Below are 15,308 nucleotides of genomic sequence, written 5' to 3' on the forward strand. Positions count from 1 at the left end.
GCTCAGGATTTAACTGTACATATAAATGTCAGAGAATTGAGGTCTGTCCAGCTAGCTTGTGAAGCCTGCCTTCCCCATATCAAGGGAAGAAATCATACTCTCAGACAATACAGAAGCCATGTTCTATGTGAACAGGCTAGGAGGGGCCCATTTGACTCTGCTATGCCAGGAGGCAATGTGGCTGTGGGATTCTTGTATTTCCAACTCACTCCATCTCAAGGCCTCTCACCTTCTGGGTGTTCAAAACAATCTTGCAGGCTGATTAACCAGATCTTTCACCAGTAACCACAAATGGTGTCTCTGCACAGACAAGGCCAGATTCATTTTCAAATTGGGGGAGACTCCCCATACAGACCTGTTCACAACAACAGTCAACAGAAAGTGTCATCACTTTTGCCCTTGAGCAGGTCACAGTCTAAGGTCTCAGATGGATGCTTCCCTGTTGCCCTGGACAGACAAGCTCCTTCACTCCTTTCCTCCGGTTCCAATTCTGTCTAGAGTGTTGATGAAAATCAAGCAGGACTGCGCTTGAGTCATACTCCTAGTTCCAGTGTGGCCTTGGCAACATTGCTTTTCCACTTTACTGACCGTGTCTCCCAGAGCTCCATTGCCATTACCACTGGATACCGACTCGAACTCTCAGGATCCTGGTTGCCCCCTCCACCTGACTGCCTGGACGCTCTGAGCTAACTCCTAAGGAGGAGGTTTGTTCAAAGGTGGTTCAGGATATACTTTTAAAAAGTAGAAAGCCTTCTACTGGGTTTACTTACCTGGAAAAGTGGAAAAGATTCTCCATTTGGTCATACCAGAAAGGCATTTCCCTGGTCCGGACTCCAATCCGTCATGTGCTGGACTGTTTTTGTTATATCTGTAACAACATGGTCTTGCCATTAGTTCCATCAAGGTCCACCTAGCAGCTATCTTGGCTTTCCACCCGCCAGTTGATAATCACTCATTTTTCTCCAGTCCTATGACAGAAAAAAATTAAAAATTCTGTGTACAATATTTTAAAATTCTGCAAATTTCATTTGTCAAAATAACACTATATAATCATGCCAGTTTCAATTATTTGGGTAATTTATTTCAAAATACCTGTCAGCAGCTGTGTGTGTAACAATACAGACAACAAAAAAAATCCCCCAGGAGTAGAGAATTAAAGAAACCCCTATGACACCACAGTTCCTGTTTGTTCTTCCCATCTCCCCCTCAGAGCCCAGCTGGGGGGGCCAGACACCTGGACTCCCTCCCCCAAGAGCCCAGTAACAGGGCCCCCTGGCCCAGACACTCTCACCCCTCTCTCCCCCATAGCCCAGGGATCCAGAGTGAGAAATAGCCTGATGCTGGGTCCCGGGCTTGTATGGAGTTTCCTGCACATGCCTCCTTCTTTAAGGGTGTGTTGGGAACTGCAGCTGCCAGGAACCCTCCAGCTCCTCCTCCCCCTCCCCCGGCAGTGTCTGTTTGCAAGCTGGGGAGCTGGACTCTGCTGGGTCCAGTGGCTCCTAGTGGTGGCCCACAGCTCTGCATTGCCAGTTCTGCAGGGAAAAAGGAATTTCTTCGTAGAACATTAATTCTGCGCAAATTCTGCATTGCACAGTGGCACAGATTTCACCCAGGAGTAATATCTGCAAAGGGGCTGGTTGGTCATCAGCGCATGCCTTTGCTTCACATTATGTCATCTCTCAGCAATCAAGAGATGATGCCAGATTTGGATGTGTAGTCCTCCAATCATTATTCGGGGAGACTCCAATCCCCCAGCTTCAGATCGAACTACTTGAAAGTCACCTGAAGTTGAAAGGATATGTGCAATCACTTGAAGAGGAAAAATGATTACTAGCTTGTTGTTAGCAATAACTGTTTTTCTTCGAGATGTGTTGCATATATCCATTCCACAACCTACCTTCCTTCCGCTCTCTATTGGAGTCTTTTGGTAAAAAACAACGCAGGGAAGTTGGGGGCAACTCTGCCCCTTTTTTTTTTGGTATGGTGATGTGAGGCAGGTGAGGGTGCTTGTGCCGCCCCAAAGAGTACCGCTGAGGGAAAAATCTCAGACAACTGTGCACTGGGTGGGCACGCACCTGAAGTGGAATGGAAATGGGCAATGCATCTTGAAGAACAACAGTTATAGAACAGGTTCGTAACATACATACATTTATTTGTTTACTGACTTACTTACTTACTTACAAAGGGATTAAATTAAGTCTGTGTAATCACTTCCCCTGGTGAAGGGTAACCGAGAAGGTGATAGTCTTCTCTTAGGATATGTCTATACAGCAAAAACTGCATGGGCAAATCTGTCTGAGGTTACACACACACTAGCTGGCTCAAGTAGGCTAATCCCTGAACGCAGGGCTACTGGACAGTACTTCTTTCAGATATAAAATCTATGGTCACCTGGCACTCTTAGCAACAGTTGGAGGAATTATTCCTGGTGTCCTGGCCACATTCTGACTCAGGCTATTTACATGCTGCCTGTCTAATTCCCCTCTGATTTCAACTGGGTAAGCTCTTCTTTATTTTCCCCTAAGTACATTATTGTGTAGTGTTTCTAGTGCAGAATGGCTGCCATGTTTTACCCCTAGACCTTATTCAGTTTCATTATTGGCTAAAATGATCCTGTGTATACAGTCTGTTAAGCATGTGGGTCTCTTTATACTGAATCTAAGAAATTATTAGGGTTACCATTCGTCCGGATTTACCCGGACATGTCCTCCTTTTTGTTCTAAAAATAGCGTCCGGGGGGAATTTGTAAAGCACTCAAAATGTCCGGGATTTCCCCCCTCCCCCGGCAGAGCAGAGCGAGCGGCTGGGAGGGCTGCAGGAAAGTCCCGGGCTGGACTCCGGAGCAGCTGTAGAGGAGCCGGATCCGCCCTGCATTCTGAGCCGGCAGCTCTCCCCTGCAGCCCGGTCCAGCAGCACTGTGCAGGGCCAGGGACCGGGTTTTGTTGTGCTGGGGAGTGCAGCCACGTGTCCGGCTCGGCTCGCACAGAGCCCAACACCCTGTTCTGAGCAGCAGGGTAAGGGGGCCAGGGGGCAGGAGAAGGGGCAGGGAGGTTCTGGAGGGGGCAGTCAAGAAACAGGGGGGGGGTGTCGGGAATTCAGGGGGGGGCTTTTGGGGGGGAGTGGAGAAAGTTTTGGGCAGTCAGGGTACAGGTAGGGGGTAGGGTCCTGGGGGGCAGTTGGGGGGGGTCTTAGGAGGGGGCAGTTAGGGGACAAGGAACAGGGAGTCTTAGGTAGGGGGTGGGGTTCTGGAGGGCAGTTAGGAGCAGGGGTCCCAGGAGGGGGCAGTCAGGGGACAAGGAGCGGGGGGGGTGGGGGGCTGGGAGTTCTGGGGGGGAGCTGTCAGGGGGCAGGAGTGGGGAGAGGGATCGGAGCAGTCAGGGGACAGGGAGCAGAGGGGTTTAGATGGGTTGTGAGTTCTGGGGGGGGCTGTCAGGGGGCAGGAGTGCGGAGAGGGATCGGAGCAGTCAGGGGACAGGGAGCAGAGGGGTTTAGATGGGTTGGGAGTTCTGGGGGGGGCTGTCAGGGGGTGGGGAGTGGTTGGATGGGGCGTGGGAGTCCCAGGGGTCTGTCTGGGGGTGGGGGTGTGGATAAGGGTTGGGGCAGTCAGGGGACAAGAGGCAGGGAGGCTTAGATAGGGAGTGGAGTCCTGGGGGGCAGTTAGGGGCAGGGGTCCCAGGAGGGGGCAGTCAGGGGACAAGGAACGGGGGGAGGGTTGGGGGTTCTGGGGGGGGCGGGAAGTGGGAGGGGCGGGGCTAGGGCAGGGCTCCTCCCGTCCTCTTTTTTGCTTGCTGAAATATGGTAACCCTAGAAATTATAGATGTTTAAGCCTAGCAGGATTTTTAATAGCAGTAAATTTAGATTTTCATTGTTGCACACTAAGGGCTATGATGTTATTGTTAATTATTATTTGTGGGGACTGGTGCCCCACTGCGTTGTGCATTTTACAAGCACATTGTAAGAAAGAGGTCTTGCCCAGAAAATCTTGCAGTCTGATTCAGGACAAGATGCAACAAGAGGATGAGACAGAAAGGAGGAAATGTGGGAGGGAGGACAAGTGTAACCACGGTGGATTGATTAAAATTAAAGTCATTTAAATCATTGATTTTAATCATGATTTAAATCAATTTTAATTGTGTTTTGCATTTGTACTTTGTAGTTATTTTCCTAAAGGAAAGTTGATTCTCTTTGGTTGGTAAACGTTAAAACGTGTTGATTTGCAACTAAATATAGCCTTTATGCTAAATTTGGTGCTTCTTTTTGCTAACTAGGGAGATATACTACATCTATATACACTTATTTAAGACATGTAGTTTAATTTACATTTATTCAGATTCTTAATTTTTGGATTTTTTATTATGTTAAGAAACACATCATTCAACATTTTCTATTTACTATATGATTAATTTTTTACTTGTGATTACTACTGCTGTGAAAAGCTGGTTTAGCACTTCAATAAACTCAGGTTTCAGGTGCTGAGCCGGTGACTTTCACAAGTTTAGTGGTTTGACTTTCTTTAAAACTTGGCACTTTGGCTCTGCCCTCTCTCCCAATGTATAGCAGCACATTTGGAGAGCATACACTGTGCCAAATTTATACATGGTACAATTTGTTTCATCATTGGAGCAGTGGGGAGATGAGGAGAGAGATTGTGACTCAAGGAATCAAAATCGTGACCCTCAAGATACTCCTGGGGCAGTGTATTGTTGCTTAATCTGAGTGGATTATTAATCTACCCTTAATGAATTGATGGTTTTTTAAATAACATTTTAGTTCTTTTGTTACCAAGGTGAAAAAACTGAAGAGAATTTCAGGACCCTTAAGAATGAAGGAAATGAATTTGTAAAGAAGGGTAAATATAAAGAAGCTCTAATGAAATACAACGAGTGCATGAAATTAAATTCCAAGGAATGTGCTATCTACACTAACAGGTAAAGAGCTGAAATCTCTGCCGCACTTTGTAAATATACTAAATAAGAATATATGATGATGATTTTCTCTTGTGCCTGCAGATATTAATTTTGTGCCAGCTGAGTCACCTTTTTATATAAACAGAGAATTCAATTTTTCCCATGATTGAGTTGTGGTTCAAATAACTATTGTTTTTATTTTAAACCTTATCTATCCTTCTTCAAGTGGTTCTGCATATTCCCATGCCTGGGTACTGTGCTGTTTTGTGGTAGAACCTTCTTCTAGCAGTGTCAGCTACAGCACTCTCAGTTCTCCAACTGGTTTTTGAATGTTATAATTCTTGATGTCTGATTTGTGTCCATTTATTCTTTTGCGTAGAGACTGTCCGGTTTGGCCAATGTCAAATCAGACACAAATCAGACGTCAAGAATTATAACATTCAAAAACCAGTCAGAGAACACTTCAACCTCCCTGCACACTCAATTACAGACCTAAAAGTCGCAATTCTCCAACAAAAAAACTTCAAAAATAGACTCCAATGAGAAACTGCAGAACTGGAATTAATTTGCAAATTGGACACCATTAAATTAGGCTTGAATAAAGACTGTGAGTGGATGGGTCATTACACAAAATAAAAACTATTTCCCCATGCTAATTTTTCCCCTACTGTTACTCACATCTTCTTGTCAACTATTTGAAATGGGCCATCCTGATTATCACTACAAAAGTTTTTTTCTCCTGCTGATAATAGCCCACTTTAATTGATTAGTCTCGTTAGAGTTGGTATGACAACACCCATTTTTTCATGTTCTCTGTGTGTATATATATCTTCCTACTGTATTTTCCACTGCATGCATCCGATGAAGTGGGTTGTAGCCCACGAAAGCTTATGCCCAAATAAATTCGTTAGTCTCTAGGTGCCACAAGTACTCCTCGTTCCTTTTGCTCATACAGACTAACCCGGCTACTTCTCTGAAACCTGAGATTCAAGAGGTACACTTCTTGCCTAACTGTCTTCCTGGCATGTGATGAGAGGAGTGGGGTCTCAAGTGCCTAAGAAGAGGACATTCACCTTCTGGATGTTTGATTTCTCAGACTTTCACTCCCAGAGCTTGCAAGCTTTGCAGTTCTTCCGTCTCAAGATAACTCTCCTGGCTAGACCCTTTGGATCCAATCAGTCCTCAGATCTTGGGTCTAAGAGGCCAGTCTTAGCTCCTGGGCTTCCAGTGGTTCTCAGCGACTGAACGGTTCCAACAGGCTGCAACCCCTGTCAGGGCCAGATCATGTTCCTTCAGCTCCCCCGAATCAAGCCCCCAAAGCTATGCATTTCCAAATTGAGAGCCATGCGGTCAGATCTAAATAACCCTGTTCTGGAAGAGAAGTTGAGAGACAGTTTTGCCACCCTCACTAGTGCCAACCCTCATGCTTGCAGATACTGACCCTGGCTGAACTTCTGAGGCTGCAGGACCAGCGTCAGTTCCAACTTCCACTTCCAGATCCAGGAAGATGGAATGAATTGGTGACAGAATTGGGGCCAACAGCTCCTTCAGTTCCATCTGTCCTGGCACTGAAGAAAAAGCAGCATAGGGACATAACTGTCTGGTAGCAATGCCAGTTCCCATGCCTCAGAACTTTTGGATCTGTCAGATTCTGACAAGACCTCTACAGTTACGAAGCAAAGACCCATTCCATCCCCAGCTTCAATAGCAAGGGAGATGGATTTGTGTATAATGTTGGATCTGATGTTGTCCACTTCTTCAGATACATTGTTGGCCCTAAGTCAGTTGCAGCTACATCCTTGGTCCCAGGGAGCTCTTTCACCTTGGCAGCCCAAGTTCACCTTCTAGCTCTGGCATATTCATTGGTTCCAAATATGAAATATAAGGTTTCTAAAAGGAGGCATGTTTTCCCGGTTCCAAGATCATAGTCCTCGTCTCCTGTTAGGAAGAATTGGTCAGAAGGTGCCTCTGGTTCTTCCCTGGAACACCTTATGCTTCTTCCTCCTATGGCCCTACAGGATCCCCACAAAGAGATGGATCTTCATATTTCCCTGTGGAGCCGCTGTTATCCCTGTTGCATTCTATCTCTGATCCAGACCTGGATCTTTACCAAGAGGAAATTAGAGGAAGAATGCAGACACCTGTGGCTCGATTTGTATCACCCTCTGATCTGCAACCCCAAAACCAGTTGCAGGGGAGATTGGCAGTCCTGGGGGCCACTTCAGGAATTTTTCAGTTACCCTCCACATGGAGGAGAGGAAATGTTTCTTCTGAAAAGGATATGGCAGTCCTGAGATCCTTGGATCTGGCTCCTCCGGATCTGTCAACATTACAGATGGTTGTGCCAGAAATGCTTTCTGAGGAGGTAGCTTTCCCTGTGAGCAGGAGCATTTGGAAATGGATTATGTTTATCCAGATGAACATGTTGGAGTGGCTACTTGCCTTCTGAGGATGCTGTAGAGTTCCACAATTTGGTGGATCATGTAGTGTCCTTTTAAAATCTTCCTGCAGTGCCGGTGGAAGAGACTTTTCACCCAGTGTTTGATATGCTTGGTGCCACTTTGAAGAGTAGGATATCCCTACCTATTTTGGATGGTTAGAAACAGCAATGTAGCAGCATTAATTTTTAAAGAATTGCTTAAACCTGTTGTAATCCCATCAACTCTCACAAATTAAGAAGGATTTGACTGGGTCAGTACTTGGATGTGAGACCTCTAAGTAATACCTAGCTGAAAAGTGCTGCCAAAAGTAGTGGTAGTGATTTACTAAGTGGCACTCTTTTTCCTTAGCCACTATTGAACTAATGCCCCATTACAGTATTAGGGTGTATTATGCTGACATAGGCCTTGATACTGCAAACATTTACCCATGTGTTTAATTTAACTGTGAAAGTCTCATTGAGTTTTGTCTGAGAAAAGATTGCAGAAATTGGCCATGTGGAAATATTATAAATCCAGTGCTGTAATAACTTGTACTATAAATATTTTTGAAGAGCTCCAAAGTTTAAAAACATTAATTGATGCTGAATTCTAACAAGCAACATAATTAACCTTTGAGAGTCAGAAACTGTTGGCACTGCAATAGGTTACAATTCCCTTAAACCAAACTGTTATTTTATTGTATTCTCTTAGGGCTCTCTGTTACTTAAAATTGTATCAATATGAAGAGGCTAAACAGGATTGTGATCATGTTCTTCAGATAGAAGACTCTAATGTCAAAGCTTTTTATAGAAGAGCTCTAGCATACAAAGGACTACAGGTAAGAAAAAAGAACAAGGTAGGTATTCCTAAACATTTTTAAATTTGCAGCTGTCTCGTTCAAATGCACTCACATAGTTACAGTGGATATGTAAATACAAGAGAGGTGTGGAATGTTGGTTATTTATTAATGATGGTAAAGCGCTTGGCAAAATTAAAGCACTGTACAGATATTTTGGGGCCATAAGAAATATTTGAATAATGATTTAATGTAATTGATTCATGCATGCAGAAATGTCAGGGAGCAACTCAGAGTTTTGGTTAACAGGAATTGAGTTAAATAAGATTCTACTGTTTTTAAATTTTTCTCTGATACTTGTACAATTTCCTTCCCCTGCTGAGGTCTCCCCAATGTAATGTATCAGAGGGGTAGCCGTGTTAGTCTGGATCTGTAAAAAGCGACAAAGAAGCGTATGCTCCAATACATCTGTTAGTCTATAAGGTGCCACAGGACTCTTTGTCCCAATCTAATGTTGAGCATTGCTGAGCATGCAGGTAAGGAATCGCTTGAAACCAAGTAATGCAGCAGACTGAATGTATACTTTTTTTTCTTCAGTTGCCTCCATACTCTACTATGAGTTCCAAATGTAGGCTTTAGTAAGCATGATGACAAAATCAGATTCCTTTACTTACTGAAAAAAATCTGCAAAACTACAGCATCAAAAAAAATAAATAAATAAATAAATAAATAAAACCAACAACAACAACAAAGGAAAATGTCACCTCTCTGCAAAACCAGTGGGAAGACAAAGTATTGCTTTGTGTTAAATGTTTTCCTTAGCTCTATTAAGTAACCTGTAATTGATCAGCTGCAATTGACCTCTTTGTGTCATTGTAGTCCATAGAAAATAATATAGGTAACAGTGAAACCTGAGAGTGATTTAACCAGCCAAACAGGTAGTCCGAGATCAGCGATGTATTTATTCGTCCTAAAATAATATAGGAAGAAATACAAGAAGCTAAGAAACTTGCCCCTGTTTTTTGTGTACTCTAGAAAAATGTTTGCAATTTTATTGAAGACGTAAGCAGAAATACACTTTACATAGTGTATTTTTTGTGTGTGTATATATGACAGGTCTCACAACACAGGTGGACCTAGCACATATACATTTCCTAAAATCATCTGTCACAGTGTCCAGAATGGGTCACAGCTGTCCGGTCAGACAGTGAGAAAACAGGGCAGACATACCCAGATTGGAAATGCACATAAAAGCAGCGTCATTTAATAATGCATTCACTAACGGGGGTGGATTTTCTGAGCAAATTTATTCACAAATTGGATATTTACAGAGATCATTTGTAAATATTTAGCTGCATAACAATAATTTAAAAGAACAGAGAACCCATTCTTAGCTTTTTTTTTCTTTAGTAATATTATACACGTTTAAATCTAAATTTAGATTTATTCTGCTCATTTGTTGTCAGTATCCCAGCATTTTTCTGAATAATTGTGAATAGAAGTACAGCAGTTAGCTAATTCTCCTACTGTGGCATCTGGAATTGTTTTATGAAAACAACTTACTTCTCTTTGCCTTCCAGAATTACCAAGCCAGTGTTGATGATCTCAGCAAAGTACTTATAATAGATCCAAATGTGGCTGAAGCAAAGAGGGAACTACAAGAGATCACCCAGTTGCTTAACCTTAAAAATGATGTTGGAGCCAGTAGCCAGCAAAAGCAAAGGAAGAAAATCAAAATACAAGAGGTATTTCCCTGCTTTTGCAAAGCAGGCAGTATTGAAGTAACACACTTAAGATTAAAATAGGGCTTTTCTTCTGTAATGTTGACAGATATTTTGAGCTAATACTTCTTACATATAGTGTGTTTATTCATGTGCTTGCTAGTTTTAAAAACATTCATGTGCTTGCTAGTTTATTCATGTGCTGGGATGTTTTTAACGTCTTTAATGTTGTGTGTATTTGGTGCCAATCAGACTCTTATAATTAAGTCTGCAGTGCTTCGGGGTACATCCAAAATTCCAGCAGAAATAAACTGACTGTAATGCCTAAACAAGAAACATTCAGATGTTAAAGTTGAGGATATGTTCTTTAAAAAAAACCAAAACACTGTTCAAAATATGTCATATCTGATAATGCAACATTTCAGGTCTCTTTCAAATGTTGTTTTTGGGGAACCAGCAAGGGGCTGTGCTGTCCAGGAGTCCCCTGTGGCTGTGTGTGCTGTCAGAGGCTAGACCTTCAGTTAGGCGTGGCAGTTTGGTGGGAGAATGGAGTACTGAATATGCATTGGAGAAGTAGAGTGTGGGTGAAAAACCTACAAAATCATGAGCGAATGCTGTTTTCCCCTTGATTTTTTTTAATACAATAACTAAGTGATGTAATATTACTAGGTTAAAACAACTGCACTGAGTTGCTGTTGCCCAGATAATACTGAGTCACTGTTGTTAAATACTGAATCATTTCTGTGACTAAACGTTTGTGGTCCTGTAAGAATGGGTGTCTTTCTTCCTTGTTTTATTACAAGAAATATTGCTACTGATCTATATAGTGTGAGATTAGAATTTGGGTCTCTCAGTTTAAAACTGTTGTATAACTTCTATTAAAACTGGAACTGCAGATGGTAATATAAACCATTAGGGAGGGACCCATTTGTGCAAGTTGTCTCATGCAGGAATTCCATCAAAGTCAAAGGGATTTGGGGAACTTCATGTAACTGGCATAATCTAGAAGTTGGCTTTTTCATTTGAACTAAAATGTACTACATATGAGATCAAGAAACCCCCCTAATAGTAAGAAGTAGAGAACACAATCAGATATTGAAGAGAGAAAAGAATAGCAGACTAGGCACAAAGACATTATAACATACCCTAAAACTTTCTCGAAAAGTTTTTTTTATAAATTCAAGAGACGCTGACCCAAGAATTTTCATTGTGTTAACCCAATTTCATGACTCTTCATGTTTTGAAAGACAGCCTATTTTTGTAGATATTTACTATGACTAACATACAGTATGACTATTCTTAATCTATAATTCATATAGATAGTATGTATATTTGAAATTATGATGATATTGGTCCTATGTTTAGTTTTCTGCCAAAAACTTTCAGCTCTCTCCTTAAGAAGAAGGTGCAAAATACTGAAGACAAGTGTAAAATATGCATTGCTAACTAAGAAAAACAACCTTTTAACCTGCACGAATATTAGGATACCATTTCTGTAAAGGGCAAAGTGGGACATAGAAAGGAGAACAGCCATCATGTTCCAAAAAGTCTTCCCACAAGATGGGGAAAGTGGTATTATCTAATTTAGTGGTATCAGTGCTGGACATACTGTCATCTGGTTTATGAAACTTGAGATATTATATATGTCAAAATTAAAATGATTTGTTGTTTTCCTGTGAAGGTGAATGAGGGTAATGAAGAGGAGAGACAGACCAGTACCTCAGAGGAAGCTGTGCTTAATTACCAAGTTGCCAAAGGAGGAGCTGAAAACAGTCTGCCATTGAAAATCTCTGAAAAACTGCTTATTTCAGAACCATCTAATGCCTATGAGTTTGGTCAGATTATAAATGCGGTGAATGTCAAGAAGGATGAAGCTGCCTGTGCAGATCTTTTAACCATTATTGATCCAAAAAACTTGCCAATGCTGCTAAGTAACAAACTAGAAGGGGATACCATTCTGATCTTTATGCAGGCACTGGAATGTCATCTACTTGGGAAAGACCCTGGCCTTGTGTATCAGCACCTTCTTTATCTGAGTAAAGTTGAGAGGTTTAAGGTAAGAGCATATGATATATTCAGTGCAGTTTCTCTCTGTGAAAATGTCAAACTCAAAATGTAAAAAACTCAATACAATATAAAGTTTATTAAATTTAGCACTTAACAGAAAAATAGAAGACTTATACCTACATGCACTAACTATTCAAAATATTTTTTTTTCAGGCAGTGCTGACACTTCTTAGCAAGAATGAAAAAGAGCAGGTTCAGCAGTTGTTTGATTCTCTTTCAAAAAAGCAAAATCACCAATTTTCTTTAGAAGACCTGGAGAGTCTTAAAAGGGTTTATGAACTTTAAACAGAATTTTTAACATTTGCATGTATATAGTTGATGTTGGTCGGCTGGGTGTATGAACTATGCAGACTTGCATGGGATAAAGTCAGTCTTTTACCTGGATTGTTCAAGATGCTGTATATATATATTTTTTTTACAATATGTGCACATTTAAAATCTGCTGCTCTTTTATCTTGTAACTGTATAAATTTTTAACCTATAGCATACTAATGCACATCTTTGTATTTAATAACATAGGTCATATTATTTGATGATATATTGATCAAATTAGAATATATATATATTGCACTCCAGCAGGGTCAATGTGGGCCAGTTAATGTGCAACATGCTAGTGTGCACTAGAATTCACACTCCTCTAGTGCGGACTAACACATCGTATAGACAAGCCCTGTGTTTACAAAAAATACTTTGTGTTAATTTTTTTCTGATGTTAAATAACTGCTTAATGTCATCATTCTTGGAATGTACAAAAATAATATTTTTATACTGTTTGTGCAATACAGGTTAACAGGTGAATCAAAATAGACTAGTTTGTGATGGAACTCTTTGAAGCAATATAATTGTTAAATTGTGAAGTTTTTGAAATGGAAAAGAGGAGAGTATTTTATTGTTATACATGTGGAAATTTTTTGTGGCAGGATTGCTGATGCTTTTGTACTGTTTTTGAAAGCGGTACTTATTGGTAGTAACAAATTTTCATTGATAGACCCTCTCTTGTATGCTATTATTGAAATACTATGTGCTATCTTAATGTTTTATTCTGTTGTAATTAATTTATCCTAAGAAAAAGTGGCTGCAATTAGAAATAAAGATATTTGACTATTCTGAAACTCATATAAAAATATTTAAAACACTAGCTACTCTTCTTGTCAGTCATGCTTGAGAAGACAGACCCAAAAATAGTAGTTTCACAAACTCAATTTAAATTAACAGTTCTGCTTTATTTTGAGTTGTGCTATACCAACATTTTTCATATTTGAAAGCAGAGGAAGCTCTCTTTTTCAAAAAAAGTGTTGTTTCCCCTTATACTCAGTTTCTTTGTTTAACTTGAGCACACTCCATCCCCACTGTACATTAAACCTGTAGGTGCTTTATGAAAATGAGAGAGATTGGGAATGTTATTTTCATATAAATTTGCTTCAGGCATATATTAGTACAAAATAATTTTTTCTCTAAAGGTATAGAGAAGCAGCAGCACCAGAGCCAGCAAACAGAGTTGTAAACAGGGGAGTTCAAGTGGGAGTTCTGTTGGAGGAAAAGGGAGGAAGCAAGCCCCTGTTCCTTGGGGCAGTGTGTGTGTTTTTTCTGTTTTGTGGTTTGTTTGTTTTTCCTGTTCAGTTTGCAGAGACTAGCAGGGGCAGTGTGCTGTGAGAGAAGCTGAACCCTGATTAAGGGAAGGGGCTTCCCTGATTAGTGGTCCTATGAAGGCAGCCATTCAGTCAGTCAGCAGCACAGGAGCCAGCAAACAGAGCTGTAAACTGGGGAGGTTAGGGGAAGGGGTGTGTGGTGGTCTGGTGTTGTTTTGGTGTGGGTGTGGTTTTTTGGTTGTTTTTTTCTTCTTCCTTGGCAGGTGGGAAGGCTAGGACAGGTAGAGAGGCAGCAGTGGCAGTGACCCAAGGAATGGAAGAGACAATGAAGATGACCGATGTGGAAGCTGCGGGATATACATGATCCTGGAACAGGTACCTGAAAAGAGCCTCGTTTGTATGAAGTGCCGCCTGATAGAGATGATGGAAGAGAAGATCTAAGGTTTAGAGATGCAGGTAGAAACTATGGTTGAGTTTTGAAGGGGATTTGAGCAGATGATGGAGGAAAGGTGACAGGAGGCTGAAAGAAAAAGTCAAGACTCAGATGCAAGCTGGACTGAAGAGCTTTGAGGAGGAGACTGCTGGGTTAGGAAAGTGCCCAGTGGAAGCATATGACTATGAGAACCAGGCATAGGAAAAGACCAGCTAGTGAAAGAGAAATAGAGCTCAGGAAACAGGTTTGTTGAGTTGGAAAATGAAGAAGGGGCACAGCAGGCTGTAACTGAAGGAGGGAGGGCAAGGAAGAAGAACGACTAGTTCTGTAAGAAAAGGAAAAGAGCCAGTGGAGATACCTGGAGTTCAGAGCTCCAGAAGGATACAGGATGACTTGCAGAAAATTGCAAGGGAGAATAAAAGACAAGAGCACTTGTAGCCAGAAAGAATAGGAGGAAGGCTGGAGAATCACACTATAACTAGGAAAAAGCAGGACTACATGGCTGGTGACTTCCTACTAAGAAGAACAGACAGGCCTGGCATCAGAGCTGATCCAGAGAACAGAATGATGCACTGTCTGCCACGAGCTAAAATATGGGATGTGGACCTGATGATGAAGAGGATCCTAAATTTGGGGGTCTGGATAATCTCCATCCAAGAACATTAAAGGAACTGGCACATGAAATTGCAAGCCCAATAGCAAGGATTTTTAATGAATCTGTAAACTTGGGGGGTCGTACCCTCTAACTGGAGAATTGCTAATATAGTTTCTATTTTTAAGAAAGGGGGGGGGGGGGGAGAAAGTGATCTGGGAAACTACAGACCTGTTAGTTTGTCCTCAATTGTATGCAAGGTCCTCAGTATGTACACTCGGCTGCAGACACCAGTTTTGGTGCCACAGTGCAGTGGTGGGCACTGCTCAGGAGTCACCTACAATGGAGCACCCATAGAGACCCTGCTCAAAGAAGAAGACAAAGTTACCTTGTGCAGTAATGATGGTTCTTAGAGATGTGTCCCCCATAGGTGCTCCATGATACATCCTCCCCCCCTCTACTTCAGAGTTCTTGTCATTGACTCTGCGGTAGAAAAGGAACTGAGAAGGGTTCACCTACACATGCTGGCTAGCCTTGTGGCAGGTGAGGAGCAGCGTATATGCAGGCTGAATGGACACTGCCACCAAAGTTCTCTGATCAGCAGTGCGGGGCTGCAGACACACCTACAGTGGAGCACCCATTGGGACACACATCTCGAAGAATCAATGTTACTGCACAAGGTGAGTAACTTTGTCATCTTTCCACAAATCCTGGAAAACAGCTCTCCCATTATTTTATTCTAACCCTTGGAAGTTTGTGGCATAAATGGGTATTCCTAGAGCT

The 15,308-nt window shown here is 41.8% G+C and overlaps 1 protein-coding gene across 2 annotated transcripts in view; it reads left to right on the forward strand.

Moving 5' to 3' along the window:
* SPAG1 (sperm associated antigen 1) overlaps window positions 1–13,049 on the forward strand; it is a 64,899-nt gene extending 51,850 nt beyond the window's left edge. For both annotated transcript variants that reach the window (XM_008168367.4, XM_065585958.1), the window contains 5 exons: window positions 4,787–4,928; window positions 8,039–8,165; window positions 9,704–9,868; window positions 11,526–11,900; window positions 12,065–13,049. In XM_008168367.4, coding sequence (XP_008166589.2) covers window positions 4,787–4,928; window positions 8,039–8,165; window positions 9,704–9,868; window positions 11,526–11,900; window positions 12,065–12,196 — 941 coding nt within the window. In that variant the 3' untranslated portion in view covers window positions 12,197–13,049. The remainder of the gene's footprint in view (window positions 1–4,786; window positions 4,929–8,038; window positions 8,166–9,703; window positions 9,869–11,525; window positions 11,901–12,064) is intronic.
* Window positions 13,050–15,308: the final 2,259 nt, after the last annotated feature.

The sequence above is a fragment of the Chrysemys picta genome, chromosome 2 (assembly GCF_011386835.1).
Source record: "Chrysemys picta bellii isolate R12L10 chromosome 2, ASM1138683v2, whole genome shotgun sequence".
Taxonomy (NCBI): domain Eukaryota; kingdom Metazoa; phylum Chordata; order Testudines; family Emydidae; genus Chrysemys; species Chrysemys picta.